This window comes from Trichoplusia ni, chromosome 3, assembly GCF_003590095.1.
Source record: "Trichoplusia ni isolate ovarian cell line Hi5 chromosome 3, tn1, whole genome shotgun sequence".
Taxonomy (NCBI): domain Eukaryota; kingdom Metazoa; phylum Arthropoda; class Insecta; order Lepidoptera; family Noctuidae; genus Trichoplusia; species Trichoplusia ni.
In genome coordinates this window covers 8,151,972-8,176,558 of record NC_039480.1, presented here as the reverse complement: position 1 = coordinate 8,176,558, position 24,587 = coordinate 8,151,972, and the positions used below count along the sequence as shown (strand labels likewise).

The 24,587-nt window shown below is 34.3% G+C and overlaps 1 protein-coding gene across 1 annotated transcript in view; it reads left to right on the top strand.

Moving 5' to 3' along the window:
• Positions 1 to 24,587, top strand: part of LOC113491757 (mitogen-activated protein kinase ERK-A) — a 39,010-nt gene that overhangs the window by 4,508 nt on the left and 9,915 nt on the right. Inside the window, exons 2-5 of the mRNA XM_026868914.1 lie at positions 14,472 to 14,598; positions 15,202 to 15,312; positions 15,866 to 16,000; positions 21,295 to 21,411. Coding sequence (XP_026724715.1) covers positions 14,472 to 14,598; positions 15,202 to 15,312; positions 15,866 to 16,000; positions 21,295 to 21,411 — 490 coding nt within the window. The remainder of the gene's footprint in view (positions 1 to 14,471; positions 14,599 to 15,201; positions 15,313 to 15,865; positions 16,001 to 21,294; positions 21,412 to 24,587) is intronic.

The window sequence follows — 24,587 nt, the reverse complement described above, 5'->3', positions numbered from 1 at the left end:
ATTTTGTGTTTTCGGCATAAGGTTCAAGAGATTTCCGATTTTCGACAAACATTACTATGCACAATATAACCAACTTAATAAGAAGAAGCGCCTTAAGATACCCATTCTCTTAAAAGCTTGTAGAGGAATTCCAATAATAATATTTTTTTTCTACATTTACGAGTATAATTAGGCCCTAACACAATTTTTTTCGTTGTATCATTTTTGATTTAACGCCGCGTCCATTTTCATTTTACGACTGAAAGGAACATATTTTTTGTGACACATGCTGTTTACAAAGTAGCGACACCACTTAATTAATGTTGTCCCCGTTAAGTACGACAGAGTTAAATGTAGTTTGCATTTATGCATGGTTGTTTGTAAAGCTTTGAATATAGTAAACTCTATTAGCTCATTTGTTATGTCTCAAAATAAAGCTGTTTATTTTTTAACGTTCGTTGATTTAGTCAATTGTTACGTGCCATTAAAAACAAACTAGTGGCCAATGTTTAGGATTCCGTACACAAAGGTTCCAGCGAAGCCCGAACGGAGATAACTAAGCTCCGCTTCCGTTCGTCACCAGTCTGTATCTTATAAACCGTAACTAGTAATTTTTCACAGATGAAATATTCCCAACGCAGCTGTAACAAAAATAAAATAGACTAAGCCATCATTTAATTTCATTTATTCACATTGAAATGTTTTTTTTTGTTTAGTCCATATATACGGAACTGGGTTTTCTATAATATCGTATTTTCTGCAACCTAGCAACCTACAACTTACGTACTGGCCTAAATTCCTGAAATTTCAATAGATTTTGATTAATGATGAATTCCTCTAACGCTTATACCTACCAAAACTCGCGTTAAGCCTATTCAAAAGCAACTTTAGCGTTGGATATAAAGTATTTTTTATTTCCTCTCAAGATGTATCTTTATATCCCGATAGGCTTGATGATATCGATTGACGGGAATTATATCTTTCCGAACCTTGTTCATGCAGAAAATTACATCTTGAATTAAATTATATTTTTAAATCTTTAATCACCCTAGGATATTCAATCCTATTTGGCTATAATGTAAGGATGTAAATCAATTAAATGTATTTGAAGTATTTCAATGAAAATAATGAAGTTAGTTTAGTAAGTCGCTAAATTGAGATGACTGCTTTCTGAATACCATTCTTATTTGATATCAATTTTACTACCAAAATACAAGGTTTCAAAAACCTACTTTGAAACCTGTTTATCAGCATCCTCCATTAAGAACGGAAGCTCGGTTTTATGAGGCTTCATCCTTTCGGTCTAAGAATAGCTTTTTTTCGATGACTATCAAAAAATCTTGCTTTTTTAAGTTTCCGCTAATAATACTGTAGGCTTACTTCGACAACGCTTTTTGTAATCGTAATTATGATGAGGCACATAATATAGAATAGTACCTACAACGTATTTAAAGCTTAATCGCCCGTTTAAGGAAAGTTGTGATTATATGAATGTTGTATTTCGATTGTCATGCGTAATAGTCGAAAGAAAACCTACATGCATTTGAATTTTCTATCACTAGAGAACATCAGCTACTTATAAAATTCCGGGTGAAACAGAACAATATCAAAATGTGTTCAATTATTGTAGTCCAACTTGTAATTGGTGTGTCGTGTCGAAATCATATTTGAGTTGTGTATCGTCATAATGTCAAATATAATTTGATAGAAATGATTTTCCACACGCTGTCACATTTAATTTGATATTGTTAATTTTCCAATTTTCGTATCAGTTGCTGTTGTATTTGTAATATTTTGTAACGTAGAACGCCTCTGCCTGATTTACAGCACGCTATTAAAATATGCGTAATAAGTTCTACCATTGTTAGCGGGCTTAATAAAAGTTATTAAATAAAACTATAGAATTTGTTCTAAGTGCTGAGACGTCATGCGGGGTCGTTCGCCCGCATCTCGCCCGTCATTAGGCCTATTCCAGTCACGTCCCGCCTCACTCACCCCAACGCATCTTCAAATAATGAATTGTATTGTTTTGCGCTTTGGTGCCATAATATTATTAAATATATGAATAGCATTTATTATAATAGAACCGTCTGACTCAAGAGGAACATATTCTATTACTAAAAGGCCTTGAGACTTATTTGGTAAAGGAAATAGGGTTGAAATATTTCGTATTTCAATGATTTTTCATTTTCTCTTGTGGTATGTCGAAATGGTTAGACATAATAAGAGGCAAACTAGGCCTCATATGTTAAGTACAAAGTAGAACGTGCTTTAAACTCGACCCTCATTTGCAATTCCATAAATGAAGTAATTTTGCAGTGGCCTGTGGCGGCATCTATCGGTCACTGACTTCTCCAAGCAATTGCTGGGGAAAACCCAGCTTTTATTTTAGTTGCTAGGTGCTTTAAAATGTTACTGAACGGAAATTGTAGAGACGTCGAATCATTTGCGGTTCAGAAATTGGAACGTAGACGGTTTTTTTTTATGAATTAAGCGACGCTTTCACGCCAAGCCTAAATCATTCTTAGGGCCAATTACATTAGGGCTCTGAAACCGACGTACAAAATAGTTCTAATTATTCAGTCTATTTGTAGCCCACAATTGCGAACCCTGTCATTAGGCTGTATTCCGTTAATAAATTATGCTGTCTGACAACAAAAACGCAATCTGACTTCAGACAACCTTCAGGCGATGATGAAGTCGCTATTTCAAAGGCAAAAAGCAATTACTCAAAACGTAAATTATAACAAAACTGTTAACAGGATCTTCAGTCGGTTTTGATTGCCTCGCTTTCATCGGCTGACTGCCATTTCAATATTAATGCTAAGTGTTTAGGTCTGAGTAATGCTAATGCTCTGGTTTAAAATTTCCATAGTACTCTGTGTCATTGAGAATTATCAGAATTGTGTCTGTATCAAGTCACAGTCTGTATTAAGATTAAATCGTATTCGAATTTCCGAGAATGTTATTTAAAAACTTGGCTATAATGTTGTCGCCCACCTTTGGATAGCTTTCGGCTGGCAAACAAACTCTCATAAACTTACATTACTTTTCTTCCGAACTCCGTCCATTTCGAGAAACAGTAATTGAGTTGGGTGCACTTTTAAAGGACAAAGTACTTAATTTATTTGGTCTTGTTCGTGCCAATCCTTTTAACTTAGTTAGATGGACAATCGCTTTTCTCATTCTTTGTTTTGTCGTTTCTCAATACGAGAAGTAAACTTTGATGAATTAGACCGTCCTTTTTCAAAAGAATCAGTGAGTGGTTTATTTTTGTCCGGAAAGCTGTGAGAGCTTTCTTTTCTTACAATTAGATTGTGATAAAAAATATATTTAAGCGAGTTAAATCCCTAAGCTATATTCCGGAAGACTTAATGCACCGTTTAGTTGTATTCTAGTTGGCATGTATTCGCGGTCTTTCCTCGAAAGCATATTATTTATTCCACAGCATTGCTCTCCCAGTCGGCTTTATATCCTAGCCATGTCCCTCACTGTGCTAAGCGAGGCATGAACTCTTATTATTAATTTGTCACTCGGTTAACTCTGCTGTCGTATGATCTAGTCACAGTCTATTGTTGTAATTACTCGACCATGGATGGCCAAACATTGGTTCAAGTAATAATCGAGAGTCAAATAGAAGTTTTATGTTGAATTCAAATGTCTCAACTTATGTCGTGTTAATAATATTGTAAACATACACTATAAATCATTTAAATTATTAAAAATAAAATACAGTTACGGAAGAAAACTAGTATTTCGAAACGGTTCTTATGAATGAACGACAGTAACGAAATCGAATGCATAATTAAAAAAAAAAGCAAATACAAATCTATGGCGACAGATTTCATTAATGAAATTCACTGTTATCTTGTGTTGCATCATTTCCATATATGGATAAATGACGTGTTACGTAATTGCATTAGTAATATAGAAAGCTGGTGTCTCATGAGTTCATGACATACTTTGTAAAGTAAATGTTCCTAGCTACCTAGTGCTATTTACTGAATTTGTCCTTCAAACCTCAACTGTTGTTTCGAGTGTTCTTATCCTACTGCGTATATTTACTCGATAAATAATACCTACTTTGGCACAACAATTGCATTTGATTTCTTCAGATGGGGAATCCCAAAGGGTGACGTGGCAAAGACTGCTTTAATTTGGAGTCTTCTTTAGTATGATCATTCTGTGATGACGACAAGATAGATTGATTAAATAAAAAGTAATGCTGACTGTCTGTATTGTACTTATTATTGCGATTCCCTAAGATAATTAACGTTGGCATATTAACTCGATGCTATCGAGATTAAAGCCATAACATGAAGTTTATTAGTTCGTAAAGGATATTCCCTCATGAAACTCATATCACGTGTGTACCAAAGGATTTCCGATACGCATTTTACTGATGTCGTAAATTTTGGGGAACCAGACCGTTAAGTAATAGGCCGACTTGACTGATTGATGATAGCCAGACCAGCACTTGAGCACCGACCGAACGAGGTCAATGGGTGAGGGTAATAGGCAAGCGACAGGTCAAACAACCTTATTATTACCTATCTCAACGTGTTTCCCCTTCAACTAGGTATAATATTGAAGGGCTGATAAATATTTCATGCGGTAGTGTCACGGCGGACGTATTTGTTCCCTTTTTTTGGTGGAATAGGAAACTCGTTATGAATATAACATAAATAAACGACGTTTTCCTTGTTTATTGTATATTTATTTATTTTACGAATGATTGATAGTAGAAATTTTATCTTTATTCAAACGAAATGGTAGAACGTTTATAAATTGATACTGTTGTGTTGTTACTTACCGATATTAATTGCCAAGTATGTAGTGTTTAGTGGAGCGTTTGAAACGTCTATGGCTAGCTTTTTGCACGATCGCTACAATTAGCCTTAATTAAACTAAGTGCGGCACGTCCGCGTCCACCTTGCCGCTGGTTAATGTCCGCTATTTTACCACTGACGGCTGGTTATTAAGACTATGAAAGGATTCGCGTGGAGCCTACCTTTTGTTCCCGTTCAAATTGACGTCTGGATTCCCGGTTGGTTAACGAGCAACATTAAATTGATTGTCCCGGTTTGGTAATGAAACTGTGATGTTGTTAATGTTACGTATTATGAAAGAGGTCATGTTTACTGGTTTCGATTATGTTACTGTCTAACAGTGTGGGTGTTGACAGAGTTAGGGACCGGTGTGCCGTTTACGGAAGTCGCGTCGTGCGTTTGGCCGTAGCCCGTAATGCAGTGACTCATAGTGCCGACGCGACGCACCGATTGTACAGATACCACAGTAGGTTAGCTGGCTTAAATGTTTGAACTGTGTTATGTAATGTTGTTAGCGTCAAATATGTTTATGTGTCCTATGAGGGTAATAATTTGTTGCTAGTGTGTTCATTTGATAGTGATCTCTTTAAATAGTTCCTATATAAAAACTAGCACATGATGTTTTGAAAACATTTGTATTAATTTCTCAAGCAATAAATTTTTTGGCGTTACAAATTTTTCAAACCGTGCACATTTGCCATTTAATTTGAGCTATGCGTAATTGTCCAAACACGTTAAAATCATATCTATGAAGTAGTTAAACAAGCGTTTTACGTGCCCTCGTCATTAATTTGTACCGCTTATCAGCTACTATTGAATACCAGTCATAATCCCATAGATACACATTATCTAGCACAAAAGCATTTTCTGGATAAGTTTCTAACCGTAATTCAATCTCCTGTCAATAACTCAATATGTTGTATGTCTCGTTTAGCAGTTACATCATTTATCACGGATCTAGGCGTTATTCAATTTTTTTCTATCGAAGCTGCGGATGTAAGCGACGTGCCTCGAACCCTTGCCTGTATTACGAGCTGTAAAGCTGACTGTTACCAATGCGGAAAAGAGACAGCGCATTACACAGCTCGTAACTGTGTCTCGCTTGCACAATTCAAAAGTCTTGCTTTAAGAATTCATAGTATAACCAATGACGTCTATGACGCCTATTGTTTATAAATTTACCAATGTTTTACGCACGCTGATTCATAGTTATTTTTTTGTCTAGTATTATTCACTAATACTGGCACTTGCACTTGGCAGTCTTTATAAGGTATTGTGATTGATTTTGGTTAATTCGTTGCCTGACGCATTCTTAAGAATGTTCATTTCGCTGAGTGTTCAATTCTTGCAATAGATTCCCATTAGACTAGTATGACGGCTATGAACTCATTAGTTACTAATTCAAAAATATTCTTGTAATCTGCGTCACTTGAAGATTAATCTGCATTTTATGTCAGTAATGATGAATCTGCTAGCTAATCTTATTCTGTCAATGGTCTCATACCGTAAATGATCATAACTGTTATCTATATCATACCTACTGCATAGATTGATGTGGTTATGCTATTTCGCTGAAATATGAGTAAAGTTAGTATAACTTACAGTTATACACCTCAAAGCTTGAAGTCCTCATTCTTACATTCTCCGTTTATCGTACATTTCTTTTTATCAAAGAAGTACATTTGGAACTTTTAACTTTTTATTGTTTTTGTAGAAAAACCTCCGTTTAGTGCAAGGTTTTACGGAGATTTATTGGACCGTTATAGCGGGATTGTTACTCCACTCACCCCGTTGAACTTTTTCCGTTTAACTTTTTGTAGTTTTAAAGTACGATAAATCCTTTTCTTATTTAAACTTTGCAAGAACAGCCTTTCATAACATCCAACGGAACGGTTATCACAGTATCTTACGTCATAATTCACTTTTAATAACAAGATTCTGTAACTCAAACAACTAGATAACGAGCAGGTAACTGGGCCGAACGTGTACCCCACGATACAAGGATGCGCGAATATTAATTATTATATTAACTCGTATTAAATTATGTCCTCGAAACATGTTTTTGAATATGGTTCACGTTAGTCACACGGGTTAACCAACTGGGACCCGACAAGGGTCTGATGCGGGTATTATGAAAGCCTACTTATATAGTTACTGTTACATTAATTCATTAATAACCAAGCTTTAATGTTGCCCTATTAAATTATATGCTAACGTAGTCAGTAAACATTAACGGTAATAGAAATTGGAGATGTTGATCAATCGGGATTGGTAAACAGTTTTCCCTCTTCGCTTTTCCCCAAGTTGCTACCTCCGGGAGATTGGATCAGATGTTTTTTGTTTTATTATGTACACAATATTTGTATAAGCTACCGTTTTGATAATATTTACATTGATTTAACGATACTCTCAATCAGATTTCGTTTTGATTTTGTTTCAATATTTTTATAGACGAGTTTCTTATGTTCGTTACGGTTTGTATTAAAACTAAAATTATTGTGATCACTAAAAAAACGTTGTAAAATATTAAATGTGGGAACGTTTGCTAATTTTTTTATCACTTCCGGTAGTCCTTAGCTAACTATTAGTGTTTTGGGATTGAATAATTAACTAAAAGGTGATAAAATTCTTTAAAACTTATCAAGATTGAGATAACTTGTGACGTAAAACTAGAAAAATATTTACCTAATTCATGCGTCAGTTCCTAATATACATATGTATAATTAAATAAACATAAACATTTATATTTACTACCTATTGAAAACAATAAGTTGAAAATTGGTGCTTGTTTAAATAACTGACGAATGAGAATGAGTCTTTGTTCCAATAAAATTATAAAAACAAGGATTAGGTATCACAGACATGACAATGTAGCAAGTAGCTATTTAAAAAGTAACTTTTTACTTACTTACAGTACTTGCAGTTTAATTACAAACTTCCTGATATTAAAACCATGCCTAATTAAAGACCCAATTAATGTAATTGTAAAATTACCATAAAATAGCATAACATCTACTATCATCAAGTTATCAAGATAAGATTGTAGTAATACATTTTGACGCGAATAAATTTATGTATCGCGTGTACCAGTCTGAGGTGTGCCTAAGTAATGGTCGAAAGGGCAAAATACCGTATAGTGACGTCATTAAGAAATACGGAACGAATTCTTAGGTTGGGCTCGCAAATCTAGACCACGCTATTATCTACAATGTTCTTTTAATGTCTGTTTGATTGTAGGGTAGTCAAATGTCGTTTTATTACTTTCACGGAAGGCTTCTTTAGTCTTATGTACACTATCATATAGGTTTGTAGATTTTGGGATAAAGGCACGTCAGTGAAATTAGGTATTGAACACATGTGTTGCCATCAATCAGGAAGAGCCAAAAATATTTCAGTAAGTATTAAAATACGTGAGATACATTAACACCAAAAAGTTAAATCAATTGGTATTGAGTTCACACATCCACGTTTACCGATTCAATGGAGCATCTGAAAATCACTTTATTATCAATTTACAGCCCAATAAACACTCGAAATAAGCGTGCTCATCAGTGACAATAGTACATTGTACCATTGATTAATTTTCCTGTTGAATGTCGCAATACTCAAAATGTTTAATATCGCTACTATATGACTATTTACGCACATTATCGGACAGCTTACAGTCGACCAAATATTATAAATTGGCCGTATGTCGTAGTTGCTTGGCTACTTTTACGTTTCATGTTAAATTTCCCGTACTGAACTAAAAAATGGTGTCCCGTCCCGTGTCTCCGTGTCCTTCTGATCTTTCCCCAATAGCGTTAGTTATTTTACGTCTTTTCAGACTATCACGTAAAACAATTAAAAAGTTTCGTTCCAACACGTTCACGGCAACATTTCTTGTAGTTTCTAGTCTACTTCGAGGACATTTTTCTTATTTTGTTCCCAATCGGAACGTGTCTTTAAAATGAAACGGGGAAAGTAATAATATAATTAAACAATGTTCAAAACAGAAGAAAATTCTTCGGATCGACGACGCCATTGAAACTTTTTTCCTTTTATTTTTATTTCCCTTTTATATTTCAGCAGCGTAAAATGTTTGATATTATTTCGGCAGTAATTTTCCTTATGTCAAATATAAAATTGTATTTTCAGTCAATTATATAGTCACGAATATAAAGAAAGTATGTTTTTGTAAGATAATTGCTTTTAATTTTGTGGCACAGATTTAATATACGATGAGATATCATAACATTTTAATTTTTAATATGGTTTTCAGTGTAGTTTTTACCAGGATTAGCCGCGTAGTGAAAAGTCTGTTGCCATTTTAATTCATCATTTTCCTAATTTATGTATTAAGTACTGCATGTTTTGTCTGAAATTGATGTATGTAGTATAGGGCACACGGTTTGGGATATAGATTGTCCTTTTCTTCTATTTGGCTCTCAATATTTATTTATCGCGTTTGCTCATATAGTCGTACTCTCGTACCACTGAGAAAAATACCCTCCAAAAATACTGACCTCTATCCTAAATAAATATTTGTTCAGCAATTTACTGGTTGCCGAGTTAATTCGACTCTAGTGCGGTGCCGAGTTAATTGAAGCGAATTCTTTAATACACATTTTTGTTACCTTAATGAAAATATTCAGATGTTGAACATAATATGAATAAAATGAATAGCAATTGGCTGTCGCTTTCTGTTTCCGACTGTATAAATTAGTGTAATAAATTTTTCGATAGTTTTGCTGCAGTGCCTTTCGTTGATTCACCCAAAAATATAATAGCTTTGAAAATAAGGCTCAAAATCATACGTCTCAAGTGAACTCAGAATACAAATTTGTTTTTTTTTTATTGATATGCTATTTTAATCGTACCTTTTTAATTTGCCTGAATGCATTTGAAATTAAATTTAAATATAAATTGTACAATCCTATTAATTGATTGAAAACATTAAACAAATTTGATGAAACGACTCGGGATCGGGAAGATTTTAATTCCGTCAAAGTGTTTTCCTGTTTGGTGTTATTTTGTTCTATAGAAATAACGAAGTATAACGTATATGTTAGTAGTGAAATCATTGACATCAGTGAACATTGTCATAAAGAAAATTATGGCATTTAATATTGATACAACTCACACAATTTCACAACATACATCTTGCATTTATTTCCTTTACATTTTATAATTAAATGTCAATTTCCCAGCTCCGAGCAATGCATTGACAGCTAAGTATTATAGAAAAGCTGTATTCGCTAGATAATATAATTCCAGCATTGGAATACAGAAAAGTATTCAATGGGAATAGAGTTGCAAAGCTCTATAATGTCTGTCTTAGTTTGTTGCAAGAACTTCTGAATTTTAATTAAGTAATGTTTTCAAAGGGTAATTTAATAGAAAGTGAATTTAATTGTTAGCTTTGATATACTTAAGCTAGTTTTAAAGACTTCGTCTTGACGTGTTAATACGTTTGAAATTTATTTGATAGACTTGTTAAGCCCTTGTTCTCAGTGAATAATTTGATAAGTATGTGGCTAGCATTAATAATACATATAAAGGAATTACTTGAAAACTACTATCTTTCTCCTTTGAATAGATTGAGTGAAAAGTTAAAGGAAATTCGTATTTTTAAAATAGCGGTACGGTATTATTAATCCGTGATTCTGATTGACACAAAACAAAACCCTTTTTAAATAAATAGGTAAGGATATGTGCTGTGATAGTAATATAAACAGCTGTTTTAAAATACTTTTTACTCTATTGACTATGTGTATGTTATACTTCTCCTGGAAATGGAATACCTAATCTATACTAATATATAAAGCTGAAGAGTTTGTTTGTTTGTTTGGACGCGCTAATCTCAGGAACTGCTGGTCCAAATTGAAAAATTCTTTTTGTGTTGAAAAGACCATTCATCGAGGAAGGCTTTAGGCTATAAACCATCACGCTGCGACTAATAAGAGCGAAGATACAATGGAAAATGTGAATAAATCATAACTTATATCTTCTACCCACGGGGACGATGTCGCGGGCAACAGCTAGTTTCTTTTAAAACAGTGGCAAATACTATTGTGTAAACAGTGTAATATTTCTACAGTAACTTGGAGAAAGGGCGTAAAGCGAACGTCTCAAGTCCGTTAATTTGTCGCGGCACAAAGCTCTACGATTTAAGTTTTTCAATTGCTTTCGCTATAACGTAGTAAAGTTTGAAGTTATATATTGTACTTCTCTGAGAAAAAGGCATATTGTAGAGCTTTGCAGTGATATTACTTTGTAAGGCTACGGCCTTTTGACTTCGTTTTTAGACACTGCGGTTTCATTGGACAATTGCCAACTATGATAATCACCTGGAGAATTAACTGAAAAATGGTATTACATATACCTACCATATATCCCCCTTCTTTCATAATCTAAAATACTCGTGCAATATTTATCACATATAAAGGAAATTATAATGAAAATCTGGTCCAGTTATGAGGTCTGTAGATAAACGTCATTTGAAAGTAAAAAACAATAGAATTCCTTCATATGTAGGTACCTCGATGCAAGAATAGCCGTAAAACATTAGAAACACGATAATTAAATGAGACATCCATCATTAATGTTAATTACAGGTTTCTAGTAATCGCCACAAAAGAAACGAAGTGAACTAATGAATGCTGAATAATAACGATGGCAATAGAACGTGTAAGGAATGTTTGATCATATATTATGCAGAATTGAAGCATGTGCAATCTCCATAAGTAATGTTCCACATCATTAGGTGTTCATCTTTTAGTTAACGTTTATTACTAGCAGACTCAGCTAAGGCCTAAACTTCACCAGGCGACGTACTATCTGCCTCAGAAAGATTTATTTATTATCAAAGGTTGAGCTCTTACTTGTTAGGAAACTACAGTCAATCAAATCAACTAATCTACGGGTCTGAATACTTGAAGAAATTCGGGAAATTTACCATTGACCGTTATTTAACTGCGGTGAAAAAAAAATGCACCGATTTGCTTTCCCCTTCTAAGACAGTAATAGCTTGATGGTGACATTGTAGACGCAGTTGCCTAAGTCTTCACACGTGTACTAACGACCTCCTCCTTATAACGACCTCTGAAGATGGCTTAAGTGTGCAACAGGCTTTAAGCAGCCACTTGTTCGTTCTCGCTATAAAATGTTAATCAATCAGATTTTGCACACACCACGTTACGGCTACCGATATTTTCCTCGGAATATCCTATAAGGAAATATCCTGTGCAAAATTGATTGATGTAACGTAAAGAATAATACGATCTTGATCGAACGTAACTATCGAATTACTTTTAATTGATTTAGTTATCTGCCACATATTTTGACTAAGGTGTAGAGTTTGTGAAGTTAGGCTTTGTAGAGTTAGGGCGTGTAGTGTTAGAAGCTTGGCTCTACATGAGATCTGATAACTTTTTGACAGTGCGAGTCATATGAGCTCGTCTTGGCAACATTTTATATAAAATGTTTTTGGTGGGATAGGTATTTTTCTAGTAGTCTTTATACTTAATTTCCATAGGTTTGAAACCTACTTTATATTTAAAACAGGTTAGATTATACAAAAAGGATATGATTATAATGAGCTAGTGTAGTCTGGCGCAAAAAAAAATCCAATTATTGTGAAACAACAAACATAGTATTTTTTTGCCATTATACTAATGTAATTAATTACTTGCGTAATTTACTTTGAATAGAAAAAAGGTCGACTTTTCCCTTAGGCATCATAACAGACGACTACCAAAGTTCATTAGTTTGATGAACGGTACGTTTATAATTAATTGTTTTTATAAAACACCTATTTTATGTGGTCTCTGCAGTTCGCTTTAAAACAGGGTTTGCACCGGGACCCTCTTTCAAAACACAACAAGACTTCAGCCAGAAAAAGCACACTCGAAATTAATACTTACTAGGGGCTCGGTATGAGCAGGTGTTTCGTGCTACATAACGGTTTCACTGATAGGTACCAAGGTCTTATTTTGTACTAGGGATGCGTAGTGTAATTAATTATGGATGAATAATACCTAAGGGATAGTGCTGAGTATTAGAATGCTAATCACCTCTTAGCCAGTTTGAGTTAAGAAAATAACAAATTATAATTATAAAAAATACAAATTGTGATTATACCTGGCCCAATGAAGCCTGAACTAAGTTGTGAGCTAAATAGTCTTGGTTATTGGTACTTATTCTTTATCATATTAGGTGACCCAGTATGCATCTTAGTAAGAACAGTCTTTAAACATTCTTCCACACAGATCATTTATTTCCTCCTGCCTCCATGATTGGGTACTAGAATTTGTGCAATGTGTCGTAGATTCACACCTTCGTAGCACATTACTTCCAACCCACAAATTGCCATAAGTGAACAAAGTTGAATTGTATTAAAACGTGCTGTCATAACGACTTAACGTGCCACGTACGACTTTTGATGTGATCAAAGTACTTATGTAAAAACTTTTTAACGGAAGACGTTTTGCGGTGAAAATGTTGAATATTTTTTCTATAAGCCTTCATAGCTTAGCCGTGACCTTTTTATTATTTATTCAGCCTTGTATTTAGGTAGCGCAGTTTTCCCGGCCCGACGACTCTGCTTTGTTATCTGTGATCTCGAACTAATAAGATTACTCGTCCATTCGTAAAAAAGGTCTTATTCTTTTGTTTGTTGTCGCTTTCAGTGTTTTTAGATTACAGCTAATGTACGTTTTCGTATTTACTCTATATTTAGTTGGTGTGTTTTGTGCAGAGTAATTATTAACGATACCGATATTTCGCAGAATTAACAAGTAAATACTAATTTAGATAGTCATCTAAACTATTATTCATTTACCTTCACCTTTTCGACAACATCATCAGTTCTGTTGAATTCATAGTAAATTAATTACACTCGAGAATTAATTTACTAATTCTCTTCAGCACAAGTTCGACCAAAAGCGAATTGATCCTTCCTTGCTGTATTTCGAAAGTTCTGGAACTTATTTAAAGTGACCAAGGAGGGAGTTTGAAGGACTCGTGCATAATTAAATCTTTAATTATAACTAATTCCGATGTTATTGGGATTCGGTGAAGAGAAACATCTGCCTCGTCTCGGTGTTATGACATCAAACATTACCAGCCGTATGTTGTTCACACATGTTTGCGCGATATAACTAGATTAGGTACACATATGTACAAGTAACCAGAAGCTTTTTTTTCGTTGCTTTCTGGCCTTTATTTATAGGCCATGCGTCAATTAAGGACTTTTTATATTGCATTCGGGACATTTAGAGCTAGACTATAACATAATACACTATGAAGTCAATCAACGTATATTTCATTGTCATTTTTGAGCCAATTAAAATTATATTTTGCCATTTTCACGAAGATATTACGTAAAATCGCAATCCGATATCTAGCTTTCCCTCAGGGCCATAAATTGTACATTATCATGCGAACCCATGCCAAATAAAAGGTCGTATTGTCATTATTTATCGATATCAAACTATAACTTATCTCAATACAGCGCACATCAATAACACTTATGCATTCAAAAGCGCCTTTATGTGAAGGCTGTTAGAAGTTTCATTGTAGAACTAACGTGCGATCCGTGCGTTGCGTCGTACGACAGCGCCATTGAATGTCGTATCCGTGGTGCTTCGAATCATATGATTTATGGCGTCTATTATTTCGCAGGTCTGCACACGACAACATTAAGAAAAGTAAGGTCGCCATCAAGAAAATATCGCCGTTCGAACATCAGACGTACTGCCAGAGGACCTTACGAGAAATCAAAATATTAACTCGGTTTAAGCATGAAAACGTGAGTATTTTACTAAGATTTCTAATACTTCGAACGTATAATATTCTAAAAAAGGGACAACACGGTATCCAAAATACAGTAATGAGTACCAAATCCCCGGAATTTTAAGTAAGAGCTTCAAAACGTTAAGTTCGCTTTGACTCCTTGGACTTCACTTCACTTTAGAGTCTTGCGCCAGTTTCTCCCTATTTCCCGGGACTTTCTCTAGTTAATACTATATTTGTACTTTGTAGTCACATTGTTTGAGCTAGCAATCTTGCACAAACTTCTGTTACCAAGTCTTGTCTCATGCATATTTTAGTGGAACTAGGTGTTGCAAGATAGTATTGAAGCAAGTTTTGTCAACCCTCTTTGTATTTTACCTTTTCCGTTCGTCGATTCTTTTGCTAGTTCAATTTCCGGACGGGATTTGTTTATAGCTTTAAAACAATTGCATTTTGAACAAGGTTTACAAAATAAGGGATTTTTAGAAATGCAAAGGATTTTCCTCTCTGGTATTTTCAAAGAATGGAATGTAGCTTAGAATCTCTAGCGTTTTATACACATAACACTTTTATAGACAATTTCACTTACTCTATTAATAAAAAATGTTTTTTTTTTCAGATTATTGATATTCGAGATATTTTAAGAGCTGAGTCGATAGATTTAATGAAGGATGTTTACATCGTTCAATGTTTAATGGAAACAGACCTTTACAAATTGTTAAAAACACAGGTAATTATAACATGAATACTGTACTTGTTTAATTAACTGAACTCCAGAAACGGTAATTAATCAAACCTTGGCGCTAACAATCTTGATTAAAACTCCTTTTCGAATACAACTCTGATTAATTAACGAAACATGTTTGATTTAAAATTTCAATTAATTAATACGGCTAATGTTATGAAAGACGTATAAAGGAAATGAAGAGATTTTTGTTGGATCTTTAAATTAAGACTTACAATTAAAGAATGGTGCAAGAAATTTAAGAGGGTTTAGGAAAAGATTTTTCGCTTACAATTATAAGTTCGATGAAAGTTATAGTTATGTAACACAGGTACGTGTTTATTTCGCGTTTTTAATTTTATTTATTTCAACATGAATCGCGTTAGATCGAAAGTTAGTTACGCAAAATCTCTACAATCGAAGCGTAATATTTTTAACTATTTGATCAGACTTTATGGATTTCACCTACTTGTTGAAGACACCAATAACTTAAAAAAAAACTTTATTTAAAAAAGGTGTATCTACTTATCTCAAACTCTAACTAAGTACGTTGTTCCAGAAATTAAGTAACGATCACATCTGCTACTTCCTGTATCAAATCCTCCGAGGGCTGAAGTACATACACTCGGCGAACGTACTCCACAGAGACCTGAAGCCCTCCAACCTACTACTCAACACCACGTGCGATTTGAAGGTACAGTTCATTATATAGAACATTTATTTATTACAAAAATTATTACTTTTGATGCGTACTTTCCTAATTATTATTCCCAGGAAAAACGTTAATGAAAAAGGAATTCGATTCAAAATGTTGTAATCTGAAATCGCCAAGCACCATCGCTAGTTGAATAAATGTGTGCCAAATAAACAGTGAGCCATAGGGTGATGTTATGCATTTTAAATTCAATTTAACCTAGGCTTAAATATCTCAGGTATCTTCGGCATACTCAGGTCTCTAACTCTCTAAACTACCTAGAGCAACAATTTTTACAAAACTTTCGACTGCATCTTGTAATATTTAAATTTTTTGCCTACCTGGCTAGACGTAGACGCGTAAAAGATTGAATTTTCTGTTAAGGAAAGATGATGTTAATTAAAATTTTACAACAGAACTTTGCTAGGGCCTCAAATAACTTTGATATTTATGCTTAAGATGTTAAGATAAACAAACAAAAGACGGCCAGGATGTTCTTAAAATCTTAATATTATCCGGAACGAACACAATGACAAACTTAAATAAAAAAGGCCTTATTCCAATATGACTTCTGGGCTTCTGTTTAGGAAAACACGAATAGTGTCAAATTAATATCAAAATTCATTCATTCATCGGCCATTGTAAATAGCGGAATTGGGGCCTTAGATGATTCAACTTTTTTGTTGCAAACGATGTCGGAAGAAAAATATCCTCAAAGTCAGTTACATAAGCTACCAGACAGTCGAGCGATGATGATTTTAACATACAAATTATCCTCTTGGATAAAGTTGCACTGTACATGTCAAGATACTGCCTGCCTTTCGTTTAAAGCTTAGCATACACCACACTTACTATAGATACCGAAATCGGTACACAAACAGCATATCGTGTGACCGTACAATATAGTTACGTATTTATTATTCGCCTTAAATTGTCTTTGTGTATATTTTTATGGTAAACTTAACAAAGGGTGACCTATCGTGCGCGACAGTTTTGTTCGTGAAATGGTCGAGTTGCTACCCCAAGTGGTATTAAAAAATATATTGTTTTCCGCCTGTACCTAAAAATAGATAACAGAGTTTTGTTTGTCGAAAATCTTCATGTAGTTTGACTGTCTCAAAAAAGTAGGTCGGTAATTCGGAATTATGATTTAGTTTGTTTCTTAGCTACGTACTTCATGACGGATATGTAAGCTTGTTGCAGGCAACGAGTCTACAACATCCTCAGTATTTATTAACAATTTTAACCAAAGCGTAATTTCTATAAAAGAAAGAATAGGATTTATCTCGTATCTTTCCAAGTCGGTTTCGTCTGAACAAAAGAAAAAAAAAACACAATCTACACAAGTTCCAAGATTTGTTACCAGTTCGTACCTTTTATACACAAGACATATAATTATAAGGTACCCGACGGCAATTAAAATTAAGCGAACCTAAACCTAACGAATATATTCCTAGAATTCTGTCCTAAATATCCACCTCAATGTTTAAGAACCTATTAAATATTCGTAACGGTAAGTTGAGCCTGTAACTTATACAGATAAATCTTAATAATTTATTTATACAACTACATTGTTGTACCGCTTGTGCACGAGGTTTGTGTCCTACGGCATTCTCCGACAGTTAACCTCATTACGTTGGCAAAAAAAATAGAACTGATTTAATTTAAATTGTATTTAGTTAGCGTTGTGGTTGCCAGGCGGATTGCCGTCAGGCTTAATGCAAGTATACGGTGCTCTTAACTAGGCAAGATGTGCTTTTTTAAGTTTTGGACCGTTGAACGACCAAAATAAGGTAGATACTTCTCTTGTATGTTGATGCCTTAAACTTGGTCACTCGAATCCTACAGTAGTTTGTTCTTTTTCGTGAACCTGCATTATATATTTCGCGTTAATAATGTTATTTATTAACCAATAGTTACGGCTCGTTGGTCATCAGTGAACATATGTCTGCTTTGCAACCAAAGTCGTTATAAACAGGTACGACATATACTGCGTATAAACATGCTTGGTCAGCGTTACTATAGCTCAAAAGCTTCACACAATAACAACACTTGCTGCTAACGCATATCTGATAGTGCGGTCGTCAGTTGTTCCACTCTACCGAGCGACATGCGAGCCGCGATATTGCGGTTCGTTTGCATGACGACGCTCATAAATAGATGTTTCCAACTTTACAACTTAATAACTTTGTTAAGAGTCGGGAACTTTCATTAAATATGGATTCGCTTTTTTCTTTTCCTACCTACCTCGAAAATATTGAGAGATATTTGCAGGGTTTCATAGAATATCTCGTGAATACGAAATTAAGTATAAATGTGACGGGTGATTGAAAGCTCGGAACTAATAAAAATGTGACTTTTCTTTTATTTGGGTAGTGAGGAGGCTAATGTTATATTAATGATTCTGACTGACGTATCGTTTGAGTGGCGGTTGTTTCCGTGTCAATTATTTGACATTCTTAAGAATACGTTTGTTTACGATAAGTTTAACATTGTTCAATGAAGCTCCGAAAGCTGGAGTATGCTATCAAAGAAAGTACCTCTAGTATTTAATACTACAGGTAAAATTACAGACAGAAAATATACGTCGAATCAAGGGACAGTGATCAATGACAGTCAGACTTGTAAGTATCCGGTACTCCTCTCTCTGTCGAAGGCTGCCATACTTACCTTAATAGGTGCTTTATCTTAATATGTAATTGTTTTTTACAATAGTTTTTTGCGGATGTAATGCACTGTTACCTGGTGAAAGGGCATCACGGCAGCTATTCCGTTTTTGTATTTGGTTTCATGTATTGAAGATAATACCTATCTGATATCCATAATGTAAATGTGATAGTAATTAGTATATGTTGGTACAAAATATGTATATCTAAAACGAATATCATTTAATTTGTCGTCGTTGGCATTGTAATTATAGCTACTTAATAAAAGAAATAAAATAATTTTCCATTTCAAGTTTTCATTAAATTGTTTGGCTCGGTCAGTTACAAAATATTACGTTGACTTATAAAATGTGGAGTTTATTTTAAAAGTATCTGTCAGGTGCCAAAATATTCGAAACTTCTGTAATATAATTTTGGGTACAAAAGTTATTTCGCCTTTGTTCTTGGAACTATTTTTTGTCTCTCGCTTGGGCTTATTAAATTAGGTTTTCATAACATCGCTGGGATGCTGTTACGGTGATGGCGCGAAACCTAATATTATTAATACTTTTTTCAAACATTTGAAAAAATGAAATCTTTTTCTTATTTTGAAGATTGCTTGAACCAATTGAATATATTTTTATTAAAAATGTGTATAAATTAAGTACTTTGTTTCTGTGTAATAATTAAATAAAGAAAATTGATTATCGTGTTTGCGTTACAGCACGCTCGAGTAACTAAGAGTACAAATAATTTCTGCGTAATAAGCAATTAGCAGTCCTATTTGTTAACAAATAATCTACAAGCAAATCTGTGTTGTCACGGTATTTATGCCGCACTGAACAAACGCAAGGAAACGTTGGAATAATTGTACACAACATGTGATACATGACAATTGCAAGTAATTACAACACGTTTTTCTTTTGTTTCGTGAAGCATGTTACGAAGGAAAATTTAAAAAAATAAAACCGTTCATGTCCGAGTCAGGTTTGCGATACTCAGGGTTCTGTACAAATAGACAATCAATCGATGGATAAAATAACCGTAATGACGTTGCTGTACCTGGATCTTAATTTTTTGTATTTTCTTGTTATTGTAGCAACATTCTGTTTATGTATCAAGTTTACTTATACAGCAGCTTGGTCACTGACGGACGGACTTATAGACCGCGGTACTGCACTAATAGGTTTCCGTTTTTACCCTTTGGGCATGGATTATCTTTAGGTCATTAGGCTAAACAATCTGCTCTAATACCGTTAATCCGAAATAACTGTCAAGAAAGTCCATTGAAACCTAAACAAAAATAAACATCTATCGCTTGCTTCGCGTCTATTGCTGCCTACACCTGCCCGTCTATCACTTTATTACCGCAAAGTGCCGCTAATATGTAATGGGACGATCAGTCTGATATCATATAACGATTATGAGGAAGCAGTCTTTATAAACTCCTGTAGCACTCAGCGATCACACTTTAACGACGCAGGCATAAACTTAAAGCCGAGAAAATTACTCACATTTGATGAGCATATTAGGAACATACAAGATTCCCCTTAAACGCTTCCATCATTACGTCTTAAATGGCTTGGAGCGTCGTTTGCTAATATTTTTTACGATATTCAATTTCTCCGAACATTTGAATAAATTGGAAATCAATTTGCGTTTACTTATGATTTGATTTGCAAGGAAATTATACGTGTTTGAGTGTAATAGCTGACTTTTATGTGGCTCTACACTGGATGTTAATGGTATAGGTGTTTTATAGACATTTGACACATGTACAAACAGGTATCGTCAGGAAACTTGGTGAACCGTAAGGCTTCGTTTTCAGCCCAGCGAGGAACCTTTAGAATCTTTTTATTTTCCTAGCTTTTGAAAACACACCCAGTACCTGATATTTCAATTGTTGGGGTTGCGGTTATATTAATTCTAAAAGCATTGGAATCATATTGGAAATTCAGTCAATTGTTGTTTCGCTGGGGTTGATACGATTTTCTTACGTGCAATTTCAAATATCTAAGTTCATACTTCAATTGGGTAACTTCCCAATAAATATAAAATAATATTACCAGCCTATATACGTCCAACTCCTGAGCACAGGTCTTCTCCCGTTTCACGAAGTTTTTGAGCATGGATCACCATGCTAGCTAGGTGCGGGTTGACAATTTCAGAGTCCACTATTTGGAATCTAGATTTCCATACTATGTTTTCCTTCGCCAATTAATAGACTACATACTTTTAAAACTAAATTGACCAATTTTTTATGTTTAAATTGTTATAGACATCTCATGCTCATAGAAACTGATATCATACTGCAGTTACTATATAATCATATTGTTTTTTATCGGCAATAACAGTTTTATGGGTCCATAAAAGGTCTAATGAAATCACCAATAGCTTTTTAGCAATAAGCTATAAAAAGTCAATTTTTGAAATAGGTGTAGCCCTATAACGCGTGTAAATGTTCCACTGTTGGGTAAGATAGGCACGTTAACTACATTATGAGTATGTGGCTTGCTTATTTGCGAGATGGCGATATCAGACGTCTTTTTTTCTCATTATTTTGAAACCTTTATTTTTAGGTTCATATTTCCGTAATATTTAGTGAAAAGCGTTTTGTTTATTTTTTTAAGTGCGATATTTTGTTACCAGATTTGCGACTTCGGTCTGGCGCGAGTGGCTGATCCAGACCACGACCACACTGGATTCCTCACCGAGTATGTGGCGACTCGGTGGTACAGAGCGCCGGAGATCATGCTCAACTCTAAGGTAAGTCAAGTACATAATATGTGAGACAGACGACCATATTCGATCTTCTATTGTGATTACTCTTCTCTTTTTTACCTCCAGGAATTCACTCTTTCCTTAAAGTTATGCTTATGAATGGTTAAAAGTTTATATAAAACTTTTCGGTGGTATAAAGATAAGAATAAAATTTGATGACTATTTAATAACCGTATCAGCTGGTATACTAGACCAAACAATCAAATATTTGAACGATTAATGTAGCCAGTGTTGTAAAAACAAAATTTAACGGTACTAAGCTTTAATTCGTTTTGATAAAACGGGTAAATTAAGTTGTGCGATCTTTTACGATCCGTTTGGAGGTCGTCGCCGTGATATTGGTCGAAATTCATCTACTTTACGGGCAGTACGGGCTACGTAAACATTTCGCCCCATGTTATCCTGTTAAACACTCGTTGTTTCCTGACCCAGTGCGGAAATTAACAGCGCTCGTACATTTATTACTTTATGCTATCGAATGCTTGATTCGCGTGCGGCATTTCGCGTGACAAGTTTATAGTGGACACATATGTTAGGATTATGTTTTTTTTATGCTTCTGCTTTTGTTGATACCATATTTTTTGATGTGGCAAAGAATGTACGTATCGGCAACTCATTCAGGAAGTATCAAAACAAAAAATATATAAAACGTAAGCCGCACATGTAATATACCCAAGTAACCAATGAACTGGAAGCCGCCACTGCGAGAATTAGGTCGTTAAATTATATCCCTGTATTAAATTTTATACACCGCTCATCCGCTGTACAAAAAAGCCGTCAGAAAAAACAAACTGTCACATTTATAAAATTGTGAAAGGTGATATCATTATTGCGTTACGGTAACTTTATTCGCGAGTGTACGAGTGCCAACCTTATTACGCGATGGATTCACTTTTGCAACTGAATATACCGTCTCTCGTGGAAGTACATGAGCTCAGCTGAGACCATTTATCTCGTGTCCTCGGGATCTAAGAGAAGGATTTGCGTGTATGTTCCACTTACAACGTAGCATAAATTCTCGCAGTATTTCACAAATTCTCGCAGAACTAACGTGGCTTTTTCAACTAGGTGAAAACTTCGCTGGTTTGTTGGGTTTCTAGTTTGCAGTACGTGTGCGGAGCACTCGAAAGATTAAATTTGTCATTAGGTATGTAGACTACGAAGCGCTACGTGGAGCTACGTCTAGTAACTCTACCATCGTAATAAGTTCCATTACACTGACGACCGGATTGGCACTATGGCTAAGTGTTCGGTCACTGAATGTATATGTAACGTACTACGAGTATATGTAGGCTTTCTACGCCAAGGGATTCTGTTGACGTAATCCTGTAGCAGATATATCGGGGCGTTTGTGCAAGCAATAACTGACGATGGGTTCATAGTAGGTTCTAATAAGATATTTGACTAATTTATTTGAATTAATTGTCCTTTATTTTAATCATTAAATGATAACAATGCTAAAACGCATCGAAGATGGTGAATGATGGTGATGGTGATTTATATAATTTAGTATTTGTATAACATATTGAATCAACATTTTTAATAAAAAGAATAGATTGCATATGCAAGTGCATGTTGTTATCTAAGTATTAGTTTTATAACTGGTGCTTGACCAGTTATTAGCTTGAACAAGCGTTGATTAGTTGGTACTAAGTGGCTTCGAGGACTGTTATTGTTAGCAGACCTTGATACGCGATAAAACATAATATTGATCATTAGTCATTGACGCTACGCTAAGGTCTTTAAAACTTGATTGTTTAGTGTCAATTTCATCCTTATTAAATTTCCAATAATCAACATAATAGACAGGAAATTGTGGCGTAACTTGGTCAGACCCATGTCTAGTAGTGAACCGTCAATAGCTTGTTTTAATAGATTCCTATTGACAAAAGGGACAAGATTATTAAGCAAAACAAAACACTTTTATTGTGGAACCCAAATCATTATTTGTTGACATTGTTAAAACTAAGCGTTAATTTATTCACCAAACTTTATAATATTTCGGATGAAGAACAAGCTAATTGAAAAAAAAAATGGAATTGTTGGATCATCCAAAACTTTGTTTCAGAGAAAAATAAATAAAAACGCAAAGTTTTTAAGCACTATACTAATCGATACTCGTAATACACTGCGGTATTTGAAACTGTCAGTTATTTCGCACAATTTGATAAACTTGTATTTGTGACAGTCAAAGCCTGCCTTCCAAGTTGAGTTTAAGCCTTGCGCTTCCCTTGACAAGATTGAACTAAAGGCTTGTCAGTTTTCAAACTAGATTGTTTTGTATTGGTGCGAACGTGGGGCTTACTTATGACACATTTACTGCCTTAAACTCGGTTATAGGGCTGAATGTAAGAAGCGAAAAATGAAACATACGTTACCGTTTATTTGTCATCGTAAACAAATTGAAATCTGTTAAGATTTACTCTTGAATTGTGAAAGGTATTCATAATTTATAATTATAGTCTTATACTTATTATGTGAAGCACGCAATAATCATACTAAAACTAAAGAACACGCTACAAAACTGCACTTACAAAATAAAGTTACCTGTCCGAAAATAAATAAGTGTTCATGATTTACCGTGAAACCTTTTATTCCATAAATCTCAAGTAAACGTGAAAGGAAGACCGATGGTAGTTTCACAACGTATTTTCTACTTTAACAGCTAATAAATAAAAATAAAAATATACTTCACGAATAACTTACTTTATAAATAGTCTATTTTGCAATCGAGATCATAATTACAATCGTAGTTTGAGTGATACAGTAAGATAATTGTGGGCGTAACTATTTTTAGAAGGGGTATTTATTATTATTCCAGATAAAGATATCGGAGATATTCTCATTTTGACCTTTCGATTGGAGTCAGGTGAAACATTTAGGATTCTATTAATACGTAAGATGATTGATATCATTAGTTTTATTTGAGCTGAATCGTTAATGATCGAATACTGGAATCCAAAAATGGTGGAATATCGTTTTGAGTAGTCGTTAAGTCTACTGTTGTCTCTATCACATTGTAATGAATAAATAGAAGTGAAATGAAAGTAGTTGTAGATCTAAGGCAAAAGTAGACCGATTTAAACTTTATCGATTAAACCGATTTGAACTTAAAGTTCTCAAAATCCCCATTATGGAATAGTTAGAAATACAATTGTAAT